Source organism: Eulemur rufifrons, chromosome 8 (assembly GCF_041146395.1).
Source record: "Eulemur rufifrons isolate Redbay chromosome 8, OSU_ERuf_1, whole genome shotgun sequence".
NCBI lineage: Eukaryota > Metazoa > Chordata > Mammalia > Primates > Lemuridae > Eulemur > Eulemur rufifrons.
The window spans coordinates 32,568,233-32,585,934 of NC_090990.1; the positions used below are offsets into that span (position 1 = coordinate 32,568,233).

Consider the following 17,702-nt stretch of genomic DNA (forward strand, 5'->3'; position numbering starts at 1 on the left):
TCTGTCTCTACTAAAAAAAATAGAAAGAAATTAGCAGGGCAACTAAAAATAGAAAAAATTAGCTGGGCACAGTGGCATGCACCTGTAGTCCCAGCTACTCGGGAGGCTGAGGCAGGAGGATCACCTGAGCCCTGGAATTTGAGGTTGTTGTGAGCTAGGCTGACACCACAGCACTCTAGCCTGGGCAACAGAGTAAGACTCTGTCTCAAAAATAAAATAAAATAAATAAAAAAAAAATAGAAAAGTTTCTGTTCATGTCCTTTGCCCACTTTTTAATTTTAATGGGGTTGTTTAATTTTTTCTTGTTAATTTTCCTGAGTTCTATACAGATTCTATTTATTAGCCCTTTATCGGATGTGTAGCATGCAAATTTTCTCCCATTCTATAGGTTGTCTGTTCGCTCTAGTGATAGTTTCCTTGGCTGTGCAGAAGCTTTTCAATCCCAATTTTCAATAGTATCTTTTATATCATTCTACCCTCATTGCCCACCCCAGTCTGCAACTGCAATGACAGTTTTCATAGAGTTCTACCAGGAGCAATGTCAACAGCTAATCTTTTCATTATCTAACCCATATTACCCTTGAATGACACCCCAGTGTAGCTCCCTCAATTATCTATCTTTTCCTGTTCTCATCTAAACCTGTTACTGCTCTACATTTCCTTTTCCTAGTCTTAACATCCCTCCCTCCTTAAAACTTCCTCCTGTGCCCACTACACAATAAAGAGCTCCCCTTCACCCTCAACATCTTTACTATCCCCCTCTCCATCCCCTGCCTTCACTAAGATCTGGCTGGTCTTTGAGGGTGCTGCTTCCCCTTCAGTAGAAACTATTTCTTCTCCAGATCTCACAAACTGCAGGGTTAAAAGGAGGGGTTAGCACTAATGCTGTTTCCAAACAGTTCTCTCTCACAGACATTCCTTCCTTGAGGCTTTGCCATCTGGCCACTCTGTACTCTGTTCCTTCACTTTCTCAGGGAAACTCCTTCTGTATGCCTGTTTGCCTCATCAAAGTATTAATAATGATTACATCATATTTATCTGCTTGTTTATGAAGTAAGTACTACAGACATCCCCATGCTGAACGGAATAGGAGGAAGCTGCTGAACCCAGAGGCCAGAAGTTAGCCTTTCCTTGGAGTCACAAGGGCCCTGCCTCTATACCAGGCTCTCTGTTTCCCTTTTTGCTACACCTGGATACCCTAATGGTCTCCCTTGACATGCCAGGTCTTGCTCTATCGTGGGAATGGGAGGGATTCTAATGTGTAGCGAGGAAGAACTTAGGAAGTTCTTCTTAGGAAGAACTAAGACAAGTGGCTCAGTCTGTTTCTAGGGCAGAAGCCCCCATGATCCCTCTTCCAAACTCATCCTCTCACCTGTCTGTTTGCTTCCATGTAGAGTCCCAGTGTGCTTACTCGAGAGCAGAGGCCCTCTTTCATGATGTGGACATAGCAGTTCACCTGTGATCTGGACAAGTCTTCCCACCTGTCTCCTCGACAGGCATTCCAACAGGTATCAAAGGGAGCCAAGGTCAGTGTATTTTCTTCTTTTATAAAACTGTAAATATCTTCAGAACAAACACCCAAACCAAACAAGAAAATGAGAGATAACAGAAGGGATACAGACTCAATCAAGGTTTTTTTACAAATATAAAAAAAAAATTTTTAAGAGACAAGGTCATACTATGTTGCCTAGGCTGGCCTCGGACTCTCAGATTCAAGTAATCCGCCCATCTCAGCCTGCCAAGTAGCTGAGACTACAGGGGCACATCACTGCATTTGGCTCTCAGTCAAGTTTTAAAAGAAGTTACAGCTTACACTTCTTCCCCTGGAACTCACCAATGAATACAGGGACCCTGGGAAAATCCCACTAAAACCTGAAAGACTAAGTCAAATAAAAGAGGCAATGTGCTTTCCTGCATATTCGAATTGTATGATATAAAAATGCTTAATAATCAAGTACCGATAGGGAAAATAAAACAGATGACCCTTGTAAATCATGAAATAACACAATCAAGAGTCCAGGTGTTTGTGATGAGCCATGTTGACTTTGTGCTACTAGTCTCTATTGCCTTATCAGGTAGCTGTGCTATGATAAGAAAGAGCACAGAACTTGGGAGTCGGAATACCTGTGCTCCGGTTTTTCAAGTCTCACAACAACCCTCTGATATCTTTTATTTTATGATAAGAAAACTGGGATCACGAGAGTAAGTAACCTGACTCAGGTCACAGAGCTAATAAGAGGCAAAGTCAGATTTTAAACCCAGTTCTATTTAATGCCAGCCAAGGCCTACAACTTTAACCATTATGCCATACTGTCTCTGTTTATTCATTTGATAAATATGTTTTCAGAACATCTACTATGAGCCTAGGACTGGGCCAGGGACTAGGGGTATGAGAGCAAATAAGACAAATCCCATCTCCAGATCCTGGAACGGAGACAGTCTGATTGGCCTCTGGTCAGACTATAATTGTACACTCCTTCACCTTCCTTCCCTTGATAGAAGAGGCTGAGTTTAATCAGGAATGGGGCTGCCCAGAGCCTAGAGAACAGGGGAACTGAGAAGTGGTAGGCAGAGTTTAAAGATAAAATAGTCTAGTGAGGAATATAGCCAAACCAGCTATGAACCAGAGGATGGGGCCGGAGGCACGATCACGCTGTCCCTGAAGAGCACAGTGACAGGATCTGCCTGATCAAGCTTATCCAGAGCTCAGGGAGTGAAGCTGGTGAGCCTGTCTTGCCCTGTAGGTTAGACAAGAGTCTGCTGCTTTGAGACAAGCATGTTGGGCTGGGCTAAGCTGCCCAACCACTCTCTCCAGAGGTGCTGCTACCCCTACCCCTCTTAATGCACCAACCCAAGCACTGACCTAAGGACTTCAGATCCTTTTTCTTCAGATCCTCCTCTTTTTCTTCTTGTCCTTGTTGTGAGGAAGCTGAGGAAAACTGTTTTCTCACTAGATATGGAATAAGTTCACTCCGGATAGAAGTGATTGACCTAGGAAGAAAGAGTGGCCAAATATGACAAAACTGTCCATAACCTAATGGGATAAAAAAAACTCTGTGCCTCCAAGGCAAAGCAAAATCCCTCCTCTTGTGCTACTTTGGGACTGACAGAGATCAAATGTGGCACGGATCTGGCAGTTCTGGAGAAGCAGAAGATCTGAGTTCTCTTTATCAGCTTCAGGCTGGGGGTGGAGAGTTGTGTACTGAATCTGAGAATGTCTCCCCCTGGTCAAAGCAGAAACTAGTTTTTCATAAAGTCCCATCTATATGATGATGATATGTGTGTATGTACAAGTGTATGTATGTATACATGTATTTTAACACAGTGCCCTGACTTCATTGGCAAAAACCCATGAGAAGGCAGAATGCTTTTGTCTTTTGAAGAAACTTGTTTCAAAACCACTTAAAAATTTTCTCCATAAAGGCTATGCACATCTTGTTAAAGTAATCCTAAGTTTCCTATATTTTTTGTTGGTATAATAAATGGTGTCTTAAACTATTATTCTCTTCTTGATGTTGGTTTATAAAAATTTAATTTACTTTGTATTTTGGTCTTATAGCCAATTGCCTTGCTAAACAATCTTATTAGTTCTCATAATTTATCTGTAGATTCTGACAATCATATCAACTATGAATATAACAATTTTCTTCTTTTCTAATCCCTTTATCTTTTATTTTCATTTATTTTTCATCATCTTGCCATACTGGCTAAGACCTCCAATACAATGCTGAATAGAAGGACTAGTGGCAATCATCCTTATTTGTTCTTGATTTTAAAGGGAATTCTCCTACTGTTTTATCATTTATAATGATGACTGTTGTAGGTTTTTCTGTAGATACCCTTTATTATGTTGAGGAAGTTTTCTTTCTAACTTGCTAAGACATTTTATCAATGAATGAGTACTGAATTTTATTTAAAAAAATAATTTTTTTGCATCTATGGAGCTCATCACATTTTTTTCCTTTAATCTATGGTGATGAATTAAATGTTTTAAAATTTTCTAATATTAACAGCTGTGTTTGACAATGACGGTGTAGAGAATTTCTGCCTTTCTGCCGTATGCTCCCTCATAGTAGTGGAATTATGAGTGATTTTCTTCTTTCTGCAAATTATCAAATTTTACAATTTTAGGCCATTCTTAAGTTTCTTTTTTTCTTTTGCAGCAACCTGCATGGAATTCTTTGCTAGAGTGCCATGGCGTCAGCCCAGCTCACAGCAACCTCAAACTCCTGGGCTCAAGCAATCCTTCTGCCTCAGCCTCCCAAGTAGCTGGGACTACAGGCATGCGCCACCATGCCCGGCTAATTTTTTTTTTTTATATATTTTTAGCTGTCTAGATCATTTTTTTCTACTTTTTAGTAGAGACGGGGGTCTCCCTCTTACTCAGGCTGGTCTCGAACTCCTGACCTTGAGTGATCCTCCTGCCTTGGCCTCCCAGAGTACTAGGATTACAGGCGTGAGCCACCGCATCCAGCTGGAATTCTTAAATTTCTTGTCTCTTGTTTTTTTTTTTTAATTTCTGTGGTACAAATTTCCTGGTTTGATTTAGACCCTCTGCAAATTTAAAATCCATTCTAATGACTAAGTGGTTTTTAAGCAAATTTCATCTTCCCCCCTACTTAAAAGAGTGGGCTCCCTTGCAACAGTTGTACTTATATACCAATGCTTATTAGAGAATTCCCACAACAAAGTTAATTTCAATTTACTTTCATGTAATCTTATCAGTCTAGGCCAGCACTTACAGAAGATCACATCAAAGATCAATGTGTAGGAGAACTCTCAGAAGGCAAAAAAATTACTGCACTATCTTTACACCACTCGGATACAAGCAATAAGCAACCTTAGCCAAGAGCTTTGGCGCTCTCCTTTATTTGTCCTTCTTGGGTCCCAGGAGGCATGGTGCTTCCTGGTAGATAGTGAGATAGGACATTGGGTCTAAGTGACCAGAAATCTGTAGCAGGGGAAGAAGGGACTTGATCTTTAGTACAGTGAGTATGTTTTTGATTTATACTTAGCAAAGGAAATTAAAGCAGAGGAGTGAGAGACAAGCACATGTTTTTCAGTTTTCTTTCTAACACTGTGACCTTTTCAGAATTTAAGTCACTAATTAACTTATTTAGCATTTACCAAGCATCTATTATATGCCAGTCACTGTGCTAGACCTTAGAAATATAATATTTCTGATTTCAAGGAATTCATAATCCAGTGGGCAGTAGCCTGGTATGGGTTGAAGAAGAAAGGTAAAGGAGATGAAGCTGATAGGGTAGGCAAGGGAGCCAGACCATGGAAGCTTTCTGTGGCAGTCTAAGCCAGTGGTAGTTTTTAAGCAGGAAAGTGACTCAATCAGTTTTATTTCTTAATAAGGTAATTCTAGTAACAGTGTAAAAGAAGGCCTGGAATAAGGAGACTGAAGAAAGGGAGACCAGTTACAATACTCTGAGAGATGAGATAATGAGGCCTGAGAGAGGGGTTAAAATATAGGCAGCTCTATAAACCTGACTGCTGCCGCACACTTGCCACCACCTCCCCCAAGCCCCATTTTAAGAAGCTCTGCATGCTGACACAGGACCACACAGATGGAATATAGGTAGGAAGGCAAGATAGAGGCAGAGGCCCAGGAGGATAAGGAAAATTATGAACCCTGGAGCTATACAGTTCATGGTTTTTGTCATTTTTAAAGGATCAAGTCAAACATATTTGAAAAATTCTGTGTAAGCTGGGAGCTCTTGTATTGAATTTCAATGTGATTTTTCTCCTGATCTTTTGGTGGAGATTTAAAAATTTCCATATGAATACAAAGAATGAAACAACACTTACTCTTAGCTCTTTTTCTCCCCTTTTAATGCTCCAAACCAGTTCGGTTAGCAAATGTTCCTAGGCCCCCTCCATTGGAAAACAAGTCAGTTCCCTTTGAAGAAGTGACAAAGAAAGCATGGACAGCTGGGGATTTCAGGGCCATGATATTTACATTATGGACCAAACAGATCTGTCACTGCAAGAGGCGAGCAAATAAGTCTTGGCACATGGCCCCACCAGGCAGAGCTGTTCGAGATCAGTGATTTGAAGAGAGTATATGAAGCAGTCCTGCCAGGTCCCACCCATCTCTGCTGGAGCTCAGCATTAGGTCAATTCCCATAATGCAGCTGGCTTAGCAGCTTAATGGGGGAAACAATTACTCTTCCTGCTTCCTAGTCAAAGTGGTGGCAGCTCAAAGCTGTGCCAAGAAATGATACAAGGCTACTGGGAACCACTGTGAACATCCTGACCTTGGGCCTGAGGGCCACCAGCTGGATACAGTGCCCTGGCCCTGGCCAATCTTATTTTCCATCTTCCCTCTTATACACAGCCTTCCCAGAAACACCTGCCTTATCTCATGAAATTACAAAATCCTCTCAAGAAATCACACAGGAGAACAGACTTCACTACTAGTTGTAAACAAACAATCCTATCAAGTTAAAAAGACAAAATAATTGCTACAAATAGCACAAAGAATATTAAAATTTTTTTTTGACTTTATTTGGAGATAAAGAATATTCTCAATAAAGAAATAGATATAGGCTGGGCGCGGTGGCTCATGCCTATAATACTAGCACTTTGGGAGGCTGAGGTGGGAGGAATGCTTGAGGCCAGGAGTTCAAGACCAGCCTGAGCAAGAACGAGACCCCATCTCTACAAAAAATTAGAAAAATTAGCCAGGGATGTTGGCATATGCCTGTAGCCCCAGATGCTCAGGAGGCTGAGGCAGGAGGATCGCTTGAGCCTAGGAGTTTGAGGTTGCAATGAGCTATGATGATGCCACTACACTCTAGCTGGGGGTGACAGAGTAAGACCCTGTCTCAAAAAAAAAAAAAAAAAAAAAGAAAAAGAAAAAAGAAATAGATATAAATGTTAAAAACATATAAAAATATTTTCAAAGAAATAAAAATTAAAATAGGAAGAACTCCCTCCTCCACTCCTCACATACAATCAATCACCAAGGGAAATTACATTTCTCTCCTAATTAAATTAGCTGATTTAAAGTAATACTCATTACCAATAAGGGTGCTTGGGATTATAGTTGTGAGCCACCTTGCCTGGCCCATCATGAGTTACTATAAGTTTAACAAAAATACTTTGCTAGTTTGCTATAACACAGGCCCCAAAAATAAGCAGGGGACTCAGGTACAGACAAAATAACAGTATTCTGATAATGTAATTTCATTTCTAAAACAAAGGTGAGAACCAACTGTGCTATTTATATAAACTGGTTATTTAAATTATGAAGGTTTAAAACTGTTAACTAAGTCACAAGGTAGCTTGTTAAGCATTGTAGATTTGAGTCTACCGCCCTCTTTCTTACTCATTTTTCATTAGGAAATCCACAACGTATTTTTTCATGCAGTAGAGATGGGCATCCACAAGGCCTGTGTGGAAACGTATTCTAGGGTACCTGCAAAAAGAATAAGAAAGAAGGGGCTCACAATCAGGTAACATGGGTTCCAGTCCATCATCAAGTAGTTGGCATTAGGAAGTTTGTAAGGCTCAGAGCCATGCTGCCTGCACCCCACTCAGGGGGAGACCAGGATGGTGGACACTAGCTGTGATCCTACCACATAAAAGGTCTTTTCCCTAGAAACCGTATCACACACTCTACGAGGCTTTTAGACTTCTCTAGAAATTTGGTGAGATATCAAATCACTGACAATCCACCTTCTTCTATTCTATCACAAACTCTTGCACACAATTCTTATAACTAACATCTTCCTGCTTATACCCTAACTGTCCCACTTTCTTTAGGCCATGCCTTAGCCATGCTTTCTTTTATCTCCAGGATTTGGCATATATTCTCCGTCTTCATAGAAGTTGAAGTAAATTCTATGAATAAATACTCCTAACTTCCTTATTTATCAATCAGGACTCACCCCAGATATACTTCCTCCAGGAAACCTTCACCGACAATCCAGGTTTGTGCTCCCACAGCATTTGGTACCTACCTCTATCAGATAACTTATACAACAAGGAAATAGCCTGTTTATGTATCTCTCTTCCACTAGAATGAAATTCAGCAGAGAGCAGAGATTTATCTTCACAGCCTTAGCACTTTGTATTGTGCTTCACACAGAGTAAATGTCCAATAAATAGTTGTTGAATAAACAAACAAACAAATTAGGTCAAATTAGGGCACCTGCTTTGGTGCTATCTATTTTAGTTTGCCATCTTTGGTTTCAGCCTTAAAAAATGCCATGCTTGTAATGCCCCAGATCATCTTATTTAATAAAAACAAACAGCTGGGGGAGGGGAAGGAAGGAGTAGGATGAAAAAATGGAGATTCCAGTCATAGCTGCCTGGTTGTCATCCTTCTTCTACTCTGTGTTGTTTTTCTTTGACTGGCTTACAGTGTTGAGGAAAATTATTCTCATGGGATCTCCATAAGTAATTTATCAAATGAAGTTATAGTGTGCCACCCTGGCTTCCATTCTTTTGGGAAAAGGGGGTATAAATGCTTCCAAAAGTACAACAGAAGAGTCAGAGACTTGGGACTCTGACTCCCACACCCATAACACACACACAAACCAATTAATGTGTACAAAGAGGATGAAGAATAAAGTAAAAGGTACTTCCCCTTCCTAACTTTCTGAGAGTCCCAGGTTCTAAAAAATTCCTCAGGAAATAGAGTTTGGCAAATGTATGACTGTCTACTTGTGGTAACCAGGGTTTCATTTGAAGTCCACATTCTGCTAATTTCTTTTCATCTAAGCAATTTGGAAAGTTGCACTCTCCTGTTCATTCTCTTGGTTTATAAGTTCCTTTAATCATTCAATATACTCTTTATTATATAATCCTCACAGCTACCATATAAGGTAGATACATTACTCTCATTTTTACAGTTGAGGTCCACTTGTATAGCCAGGATAGGAATAACTTAAAAGTATGAATAATCATCTTCTAAACTGTATAGTACATACAGCATTAATATTCATATAGCATTTTATAGTTTATAAATGCTTTTTCAGTTTTTACTCTCATCCCATAAAGTAGATAAAACAAAAAATTCTTCCATTTTTTGTAAGGGAAAATGTTCTAGAAATTTAACTCGTATACTCAAAGCTAAAAATTTAACTGGCTATAAATTTGGAATATGATGAGAGAACAGAGATGAGTGATTTGGAGATTTTTATTTTCTTTCAGATTAAATGTGTAGTGAATATTAATCTTGGGACTGGGACATTAATGGTATTTGAGTTGCCAAAAGGGAAGTTTCTTTATTTCATATTATTGTTTTAGAATGATATTAGAAATAAAGATATTTTAAAACAAAACAAAACAAACAAACAAATAAAAACCTCAGAGAGGTACCATTGAAATCTGAATAACTGTCTTATTGCTCTGAGCCAGGATGATGTTTTGGGTTTGTATATAATGTAGAAAGAAATCAGTAAGTGGAAATGAATGAGACATTTAGAAATAGTTGTGATTTTATGTTTTAAAAAATAAAACATAATTCATCAACCATAGAAAAAGTCTATTGCAATTTAAGAAATGTGAAAAATTTGTGAGAATCCTTTCAATGATAAAGTAAAAATAAAAGCTCAGAGAAGTGATACAAAAAATTCAAACTTCAAAGTGTATAAGATCTTTGAAGAACCCTTACAGGTTTTTTTTTTCCTCTTTATCTAACATAAAAAGAATTTTAAAATGCTTTTAAAAATGTCTATTATAGAAAAAGAAAAAGAAGGTGGCAAAGAAAAGACCTTAGAAATGTGAATAGACAATAGACAAAGATACTAAAGTCTTAGAAACCAGGACAATATAATTATCAGGTACATAAAGAATACCTTTGAGTTATTTTTATAGACATATTTTTAAAAGAGTAAGTTACAAATTTTAGAATCTGAATTTGTAAAGTTTATATTGTTGAGGGAAATAAAGTATGTTTTTATGAAAAAACCCAATAGGTCAAATAATTATAACAATTATTAAAAGTTATTTCTTATTAATAATATTACCTTAGAATAAATAAGGATGGTGTACATGAAATAAGTATTGAAAAAAATCCAAGGACAAATTTACTATTTAACCACAAAGATAATGGCTTTCAAAACATCTTTAAGAGAGTTCTTAGCCTATCTACATAATAGAGTATCTATACTTTCTCTCAGTGTGCCAGGCATAGCCCTGGCTATGGCAGTCTTCATATAACTGCATGTGAGCACCCCCCTGTGCATACTACATTCCCAGAGTTATAATGAAGATTACATTCTGAGCTCTGCTGGGGCCAGATTTCTCAGGTGGCATGGTACTTCCCTATCAGACATTAGCCCCACAACTTCATTTCCCTCTGTGACTTCAGAATTTCTGTTGTCAATTTCATCTTATAGAAAGTTTGCCCCAAATTCTTTAATCCACCTCCTCTCTAAACATCTCTTAATATTTGACTGTCAAGGGTCCTTCAACTTCTAATACCCCAGCAGCGTGACCATGAGTAAAGTGAGGTAGGCACAGGCTACCCATTTGAGCCCACAGGCCCCATTTGGGCCCACTTAGCTCTAGAGAGGCAACTGTCTATCTTATTTTCCCCTTTCCTCCACACCCTTCTCATTATAGGCTTTAGGTCTTTGTCCACTCTTTTATCCTGCCTCTCTATATCCTGGGCATTCTTTTCCAGGATCAGCTCAAGTCTACTACCTCCAGGAATCCTTTCTCCACCCATTTCACATCATACTGAAACAAATGGCTCCTGGAATACTACTGGAAAGATGGTAGATTATATACTTGTGATTTTATTCTCATTTGTTCTTTTCCAAACATACATAAAGCAGTCTAATGAGGAAGATAAAATTCCTTCTGAAAAATCATTTTTGGAATTCAACATGGGAATCCACCACAAACATACATTCTGCATTTACTGATGAACTAGTGACAGTAACAGGCACAATACCACGTAAAACAATGAATAAGCTAGATCAGGAAGAAATTTCTCAAAGCTTAAAAACAAAATTTCTTGTTCTTTCTTTCTCTTTTAATTGTGGTAAAATTATACATAACATGAAATTTATAGTTCTGTGGCATTAAATACATTCACATTACTTGAATGATGCAAACATCACCACTCCAGAATGTTTTCATCTTTCCCAACTGAAACTCTGCCCCCTTAAACAATAACTTCCCATTCACCCCTATCCCACGCCCCTGACAATCACCACTTTACATTCTCTCTATGAATCTGTCTACTCTAGGTCCCTCATCTAAGAGGAGTCATACAATATTTGTCTTTTTATGAATGGCCTATTTCACTTAGCATAGTGTTGTCAAGGTTTATCCATGGTGTAGCATGTGTCAAAATTTCCTTTCTTTTTAAGGCTAATAATCCATTGTATGTATACGCCACCTTTTGTTTATCCATTCATCTGCTGATGAACATTTCAGTTGCTTCCACCTTTTGGCTACTGTAAATAATGCTATGAACATGGGTGTACATATGTCTATTCCAGTCTCTGCTTTCTCACCCACACTTACTACACTTGATCTTAGCCAAAAGGCCAAGAAGCGATCACACCCACACTTATTAAAAAATTTTTTTTAGTGAGGATAATTTCAAATATACACAAAATCAGAGATAAATGTATACATATCCATCAACTAGGTTCAACAATTATCAACATTTTGCCAATCTTTTTTATTTTTTGCTATAGGAATTATTATGAGTTGAATTGTGTCCCCCACAAAAGATGAAGCCCTAATCTCCAATACCTGTGAATGTGACCTTATTTGGAAATGGGGTCTTTGTAGATGATCAAGTTAACATGAGGTATTTGGGAGCACTAATCTAATCTAAATGGTGTCCTTATAAAAAGGGAAATTTGGACACAGAGACAGACAAGCAAAGGGAAGATGATGTGAAGATACAGGGAGAACATCATCTACAAGCCAAAGATGCCCGAGGTTGCCATAAGCTAGGAGAGAGGATGGAAAAGGTTCTCCTCGTAGCCCTCAGAAGGAACCAATCTGTTGACACACTGGGTTTCAGACTTGTATCCTCCAGAACTATAAGACAATAAATTTTTGTTGTTCTAAGTCACCCAGTTTGGGGTACTTTGTTATGGTAACCCTGGAAGACTAATACAGTATTTTAAAGAAAATCCCAGACACAATATCATTTTACCTACAAATACATCAATATGTGTAGTATGCACTTCTAACTGATTAGGATAGGAGTGGGCAACCTTTTCATGTTGGAAGGCTGCATTAATTTAGCTGTAATCAAATAAGGCCATGTTCAACAAACTTCAATAAGATATACTTAAAATGTACATTATTTTGTAAAAATCTAACGACCATGTACTTAATAATTTCAAAAAAATGAAAACTATTTGTTAATTTTAAAGTTAATTAACCTTTTAATTATTTCGTTATGTCTGCTTTTTGTTGGAAAGCATTTGAATATTTGGTTGCAGCATGGAGGTCCGCAGTTTCAGTTGATCCTCTAGATGGTATCAGTCATTTGTGACCTTAAGGGCGTCTTGATTTGGGTTAGGTAGGAGAATGTAGACTCGCAGCAGTAAGTGGTTGAAAAGCAAGAAAGCATTTTGGGGGCATGTTGCCAAAAGTGTGAGTATTCTACTGCATTTTTCCATATTTCAATTGGATCTTTCTTAGTATCAAACAATGACTTTAAAATGCCATCTACTGAGAGTTCAATCAATTCCATCTGTAGTTCTTTAGGTGCCTTGGTGATATCAACTAGGTGAGGCTGAGATGCTAATTTGAGTGTGATATCATGATTCTCAAGATCAGTGAGCTTTTCATTGTATTCTCTAATTAATAGGTCTGTAACAGCTGCGTATTCTTCAAATGATTTGCATATATCAGCCTGCTCATCAGTGACCTTTACTAACTGGGGAAAACGCTCATCCAAAATTTCCTTTTGGCCCGGCGCGGTGGCTCACGCCTGTAATCCTAGCACTCTGGGAGGGCAAGGCGGGTGGATGGCTCAAGGTCAGGAGTTTGAGACCAGCCTGAGCAAGAGTGAGACCCCGTCTCTACTAAAAAAAAAAAAAATAGAAAGAAATTATCTGGCCAACTAAAATATATATATAGAAAAAATTAGCCAGGCATGGTGGTGCATGCCTGTAGTCCCAGCTACTCGGGAGGCTGAGGCAGTAGGATCGCTTGAGCCCCGGAGTTTGAGGTTGCTGTGAGCTAGGCTGATGCCACGGCACTCACTCTAGCCCAGGGAACAGAGTGAGACTCTGTCTCAAAAAAAAAAAAAAAAAAAAAAAACAACAAAAAACAACACCAAAATTTCCTTTTGAAGAAGTGTTTTGAAAAAAGAGCTTTTTTTGAAATGCTTGGATTTCTTTGCCACATATCATATATAGACTTAGTTTTGCCTTGCAAATCAATATTCAAGTCATTTTGATTTGACATGATATCACACTGAAATGCTGCATTCCTATAGAAATCTTCTTTCAATAATTCACGTTGCTGATTCTGTTCTTCATAAAATTTAACTATTTATTCTCGCAGAGATAAAATTTTGGCTGATCTGTCCCTGCAATAGCCAACGCACTTTCAGAATGATACAGCAAATCCACACTGAATACCTCATCGTTCAACTTTAGCATGTTACGAAACTCACGATGCCGTGCTGCATTTGCACCAATATGGTTAACAATATTTATAACTTTTTGCAAAGTGTCACTTAAAATAGTAGCTTTAGCACAGAGATTTTGCTGATGCAAGATACAATGAAATGAGAGCATGTGGATCTGTTAATACTTTTTTTATCTGTGCAATAAACCTTTCATGTTTTCCTATAATGGAAGGTGCACCATCTCTGTATATACACTCACTAAATTTACTAAATTCAGTCCAATTTTATGATATTTATCTTAAAAGTTGCTGAAGATATCTATTCCCCATGTTCTGCTCGCAAGAGTGCCCAAAGCCAGTAACTCTTTGTAGCAAAGAAAATCTTCTGTTGTGATCCGAATGAAGTATAAAACCTGCACTGAGTCAGTAGTATCAGTTGATTCATCCAAAGCAATTGAATAATATATATTTTCCTTTTGAAGTATTGCATGAACTTGTTCTGTTACGTTGAAGGCTAATTCATGCTGTTGATCAGTTATGGTTCTCCTTGAAAGAGGCAGTTGTTTGTACTTTGAAACATTATCGGGGTCTAATCATCCTACAACTTTGACAATGCATTCTTTCACAATTTCTACATTACTGAATGGCTTCCCTTTTTTTCCCCAGTATGTAAGCTACTTTATAAGTTGCTTCAGTGACATTATTTCCAGTTCTTATTGCTATTTGCTTTTGCTTTTCATCTTTTAATTTCTGCAATACAACTTTTTGCGCCTCTCCCTCTAATTTAAAATATTTGTGGTCCTCACGAGTGTTATAATGCTGATGAGCAATGAATTTCTTTAATGTTGACACTGCAGTATCACAAAGCAAGCAAATCATCTTATCCTTAGCAGCAACAAGATAATATTGCAATTCCCAATCCTCATTAAAAAATCTGTTTTCTTCCTTCAGTGTTCTTTTGGTCTTCTTTGACATGATGGGCTGTTACGCAGACAGAATTAAAAATACTGTCAAGCTGTGCAACTATTCACAAATTCCACTTCAAACAGAAAGACAGTACACTACTGGCAAAAGCTGATGACAGACTGGCATACTCGACCCCTGTAAACTCTCGCCAACCAGCCTCGTGTGGTAGCGGCATCAGGTAGGTGGGAGAAATTAGAACTAAATCATGAGCATAGCAGCTGTCAATTTAGCCCTTCTGGGTTACTGATGTTCTAATTGTGCCCCTCAATCTGGGAGGATTATTTCGTTGAAACTTATTTTATTCTTTGGCATTTTAAATACGTTCATTTTAAAAATAAAAATATAGGCTGGGCACAGTGGCTCACGCCTGTAATCCTAGCACTCTGGGAGGCCGAGGCAGGAGGATCACTTGAGCTCAGGAGTTCGAGACCAGCCTGACCAAGAACGAGACCCCGTCTTTACTAAAAATAGAAAAAATCAGCCAGGCGTCGTGGTGTGCACCCGTAGTCTCAGCTACTCAGAAGGCTGAAGCAGGAGGATCGCTTGAGCCCAGGACTTTGAGGTTGCCGTGAGCTAGGCTGACACCACTGCACTCTACCTGGGGCAACAGAGTGAGATTCTGTCTCCAAAAAAATTAAATAAATAAAAAAAATATAAAAGACGAACAAAAATGTATTAATAAAAGGATTTATTCTGTAAAATTTGGATTCAGTCAAAAGGCCGCACTTAAGGACCTAGAAGGCCATATGTGGTCTTAAAGCCACAGGTTCCCCACCCCTGGATTAGGACTTAAATTATAATCTCTATGTCATTATTGATGGTTTCATAATGTCATCTAGCATCCGATCCATATTCTGATTTGCCTTTTTATAGTTGGTTTGTCTGAATCAGGATCCACTCTAGGTCTCACATTGCACTTAGTTATTTCATTTTTTAAAATTCCATAAAAGTTCCCCTTTCTACGCCAGCACAGTGGTACATGCCAACTAGTCTCAGCTACTCGGGAGGCTGAAGCAGGAGGTTGGCTTGAGCCCAGGAATTTGAGGCAAGCCTGGGCAAGACAGTGAGACCTCATTTCTTAAAATTAAAAAAAAAGGTCCCTTTTCCAATTTCCCCACCATACCATCGATCTATTAGATTGGGTGATCTATCTCATAAAATGTTCATGTTCTGAATTTGGTTGAAGTATAATTTACATACCATAAAACTCACCTGTTTTAGATATACAATTTAATGATTTTTATAAAATTTACAGAGCTGTACAACTATCACCACAGTCCAATTACAGAACATTTTGTATTACCCAAATAAGATCTCACATGACTCTTTACAATCAATCCCCTTTCTTATCGTAAGTCTCAGACAATCACTAATCTGCCTCCTGTCCCTATCAATTTGTCTTTTCTGTTATTTTTAAAAGAATTATAGCCATCCCAGTGGGTGTGAAGTGGTATCTCATCATCGTTTTAATTTGCATTTTTCTATGACTAATGATGTGGAGAATCTTCTCATGTGCATATTAGCCATTTGTATATCTTCTTGAGTGAAATGTTTATTCAAATCTTTTGTCCATTTTGACATTGGGTTCTTAGTCATCTTTTCATTGAGTCATAAAAGTTCGCTTGTCAATTTCTACAAAAATCCCACTGGGATTCTGATAGGGTTTGTGTTGAATCTATAGATCTATTTGGGGAGAACTGCCCTCTTAAGTATTCTGATCCAGGAACACGAAATATGTCTCCATATACTGAAATTTTATTTCTTTCATAATATTTTGTACGTTTCAGTAGATAAGTCTTGCCTTTCTCCTATTAAATTTATTCCTAAGTATTTTATTCTTTTTGATACTATTGTGAATAGAATTATTTTCTTATAATTTCATTTTTAGGTTGTTCATTGCCAGTATATACAAACATAACTGAATGTTGATCTTGTATCCTTCAATCTTGCTGAACTTTTATTAATTCTAGTAGTTTTATGGAGTCCTTGGGATTTTCTACATACAAGATGATGTTGTCTATAGATAAAGGCAGTTTTACTTCTTCCTTTCCAATCTGGATGCCTTTTACTTCCTCTTCTTGCTTGATTGAACTGGCTAGAACCTCTAGTATAGTGCTGAATAGAAGTAGCTAGATAAACCATCCTTGCCTTGTTCTCAATCTTAGGCGAAAACATTCAATCTTTCACTGTTTAATATGTTAGCTGTATGTTTTTTTGTAGATGTTCTTTATCAGACTGAGGAAGTTCTCTTCTATTCCTGGTTTTTTGAGAGTTTTTAATCATGAATGGGTATTTGGATTTTATCAAATGTTTTTTCTGTGTCTACTGAGATAATCATGTGTTTTTTTAATCCTTTATTCCATTAATATAGTATATTATATTAATTTATATTCAGATGTTAAAACCAATCTTGCATTCCTGGGATAAATCCCACTTAGTCATGGTATATAATTCCTTTTATATGTTCCTAGAATAAATTTGCCAATATTTTGTTGAGGATTTTTGCACCTGTATTCATGAGGGGTATTGGTTTTCTGTTTTCTTTGTCTAGTTTTGGTATCAGAGTTATACTGGCCTCATAGAATAAGTTGGGAAGTATTCCCTCCTCTTCCATTTTCTGGAAGACACTGTGAAGGATTGGCATTATTTGTTCTTTAACTGTTTGATAGAATTCGCTAAAGAAGCTATTTGGGCCTGGGCTTTTCTTTGTTGAAAGATTTTTAACTACTAATTCAATTATTACTTGTTATAGGTCTCCTCAGATTTTCTATTGTTCCTTGAGACAGCTGAGTTACAATGCAGCACACGATGGAACTCAGGGCTCTCCTATGCTCTGAACTGTCATCTGCCCAGGACATCAATATCTGTGCCCTTTAACTGGAACATCCTAATTGATTCTGGCTACTTAAGGGAAGGAAAGGAACCAACATTTGTTGAATAGTTATTATGTGCCAGGCATTTTGCAATGAGCTTTCACAAATAGTAATCTTTAAAACATCTCTGAATTCATGTTACAGATGAGGAAAAATATAGACTAAGAGAGGTTAAGTAACTTGTTTAGGTCACAGAAGTAGACACTAGTAGAACTGGGATTAAAACGTAGGTATATGTGCCTGTAAAACTTTTCTACTAACTCATAAGGCCCCTTGAGCAACTTCTTTCTT

The 17,702-nt window shown here is 37.9% G+C and overlaps 1 protein-coding gene across 1 annotated transcript in view; it reads right to left on the reverse strand.

The window, feature by feature from the left end:
• EIF2B3 (eukaryotic translation initiation factor 2B subunit gamma) overlaps positions 1-17,702 on the reverse strand; it is a 101,064-nt gene that overhangs the window by 24,068 nt on the left and 59,294 nt on the right. Inside the window, exons 6-8 of the mRNA XM_069479866.1 lie at positions 7,340-7,429; positions 2,864-2,991; positions 1,373-1,563 (exon numbers count right to left, since the gene is read on the reverse strand). Of these exons, the coding sequence (XP_069335967.1) occupies positions 1,373-1,563; positions 2,864-2,991; positions 7,340-7,429 (409 nt within the window). The remainder of the gene's footprint in view (positions 1-1,372; positions 1,564-2,863; positions 2,992-7,339; positions 7,430-17,702) is intronic.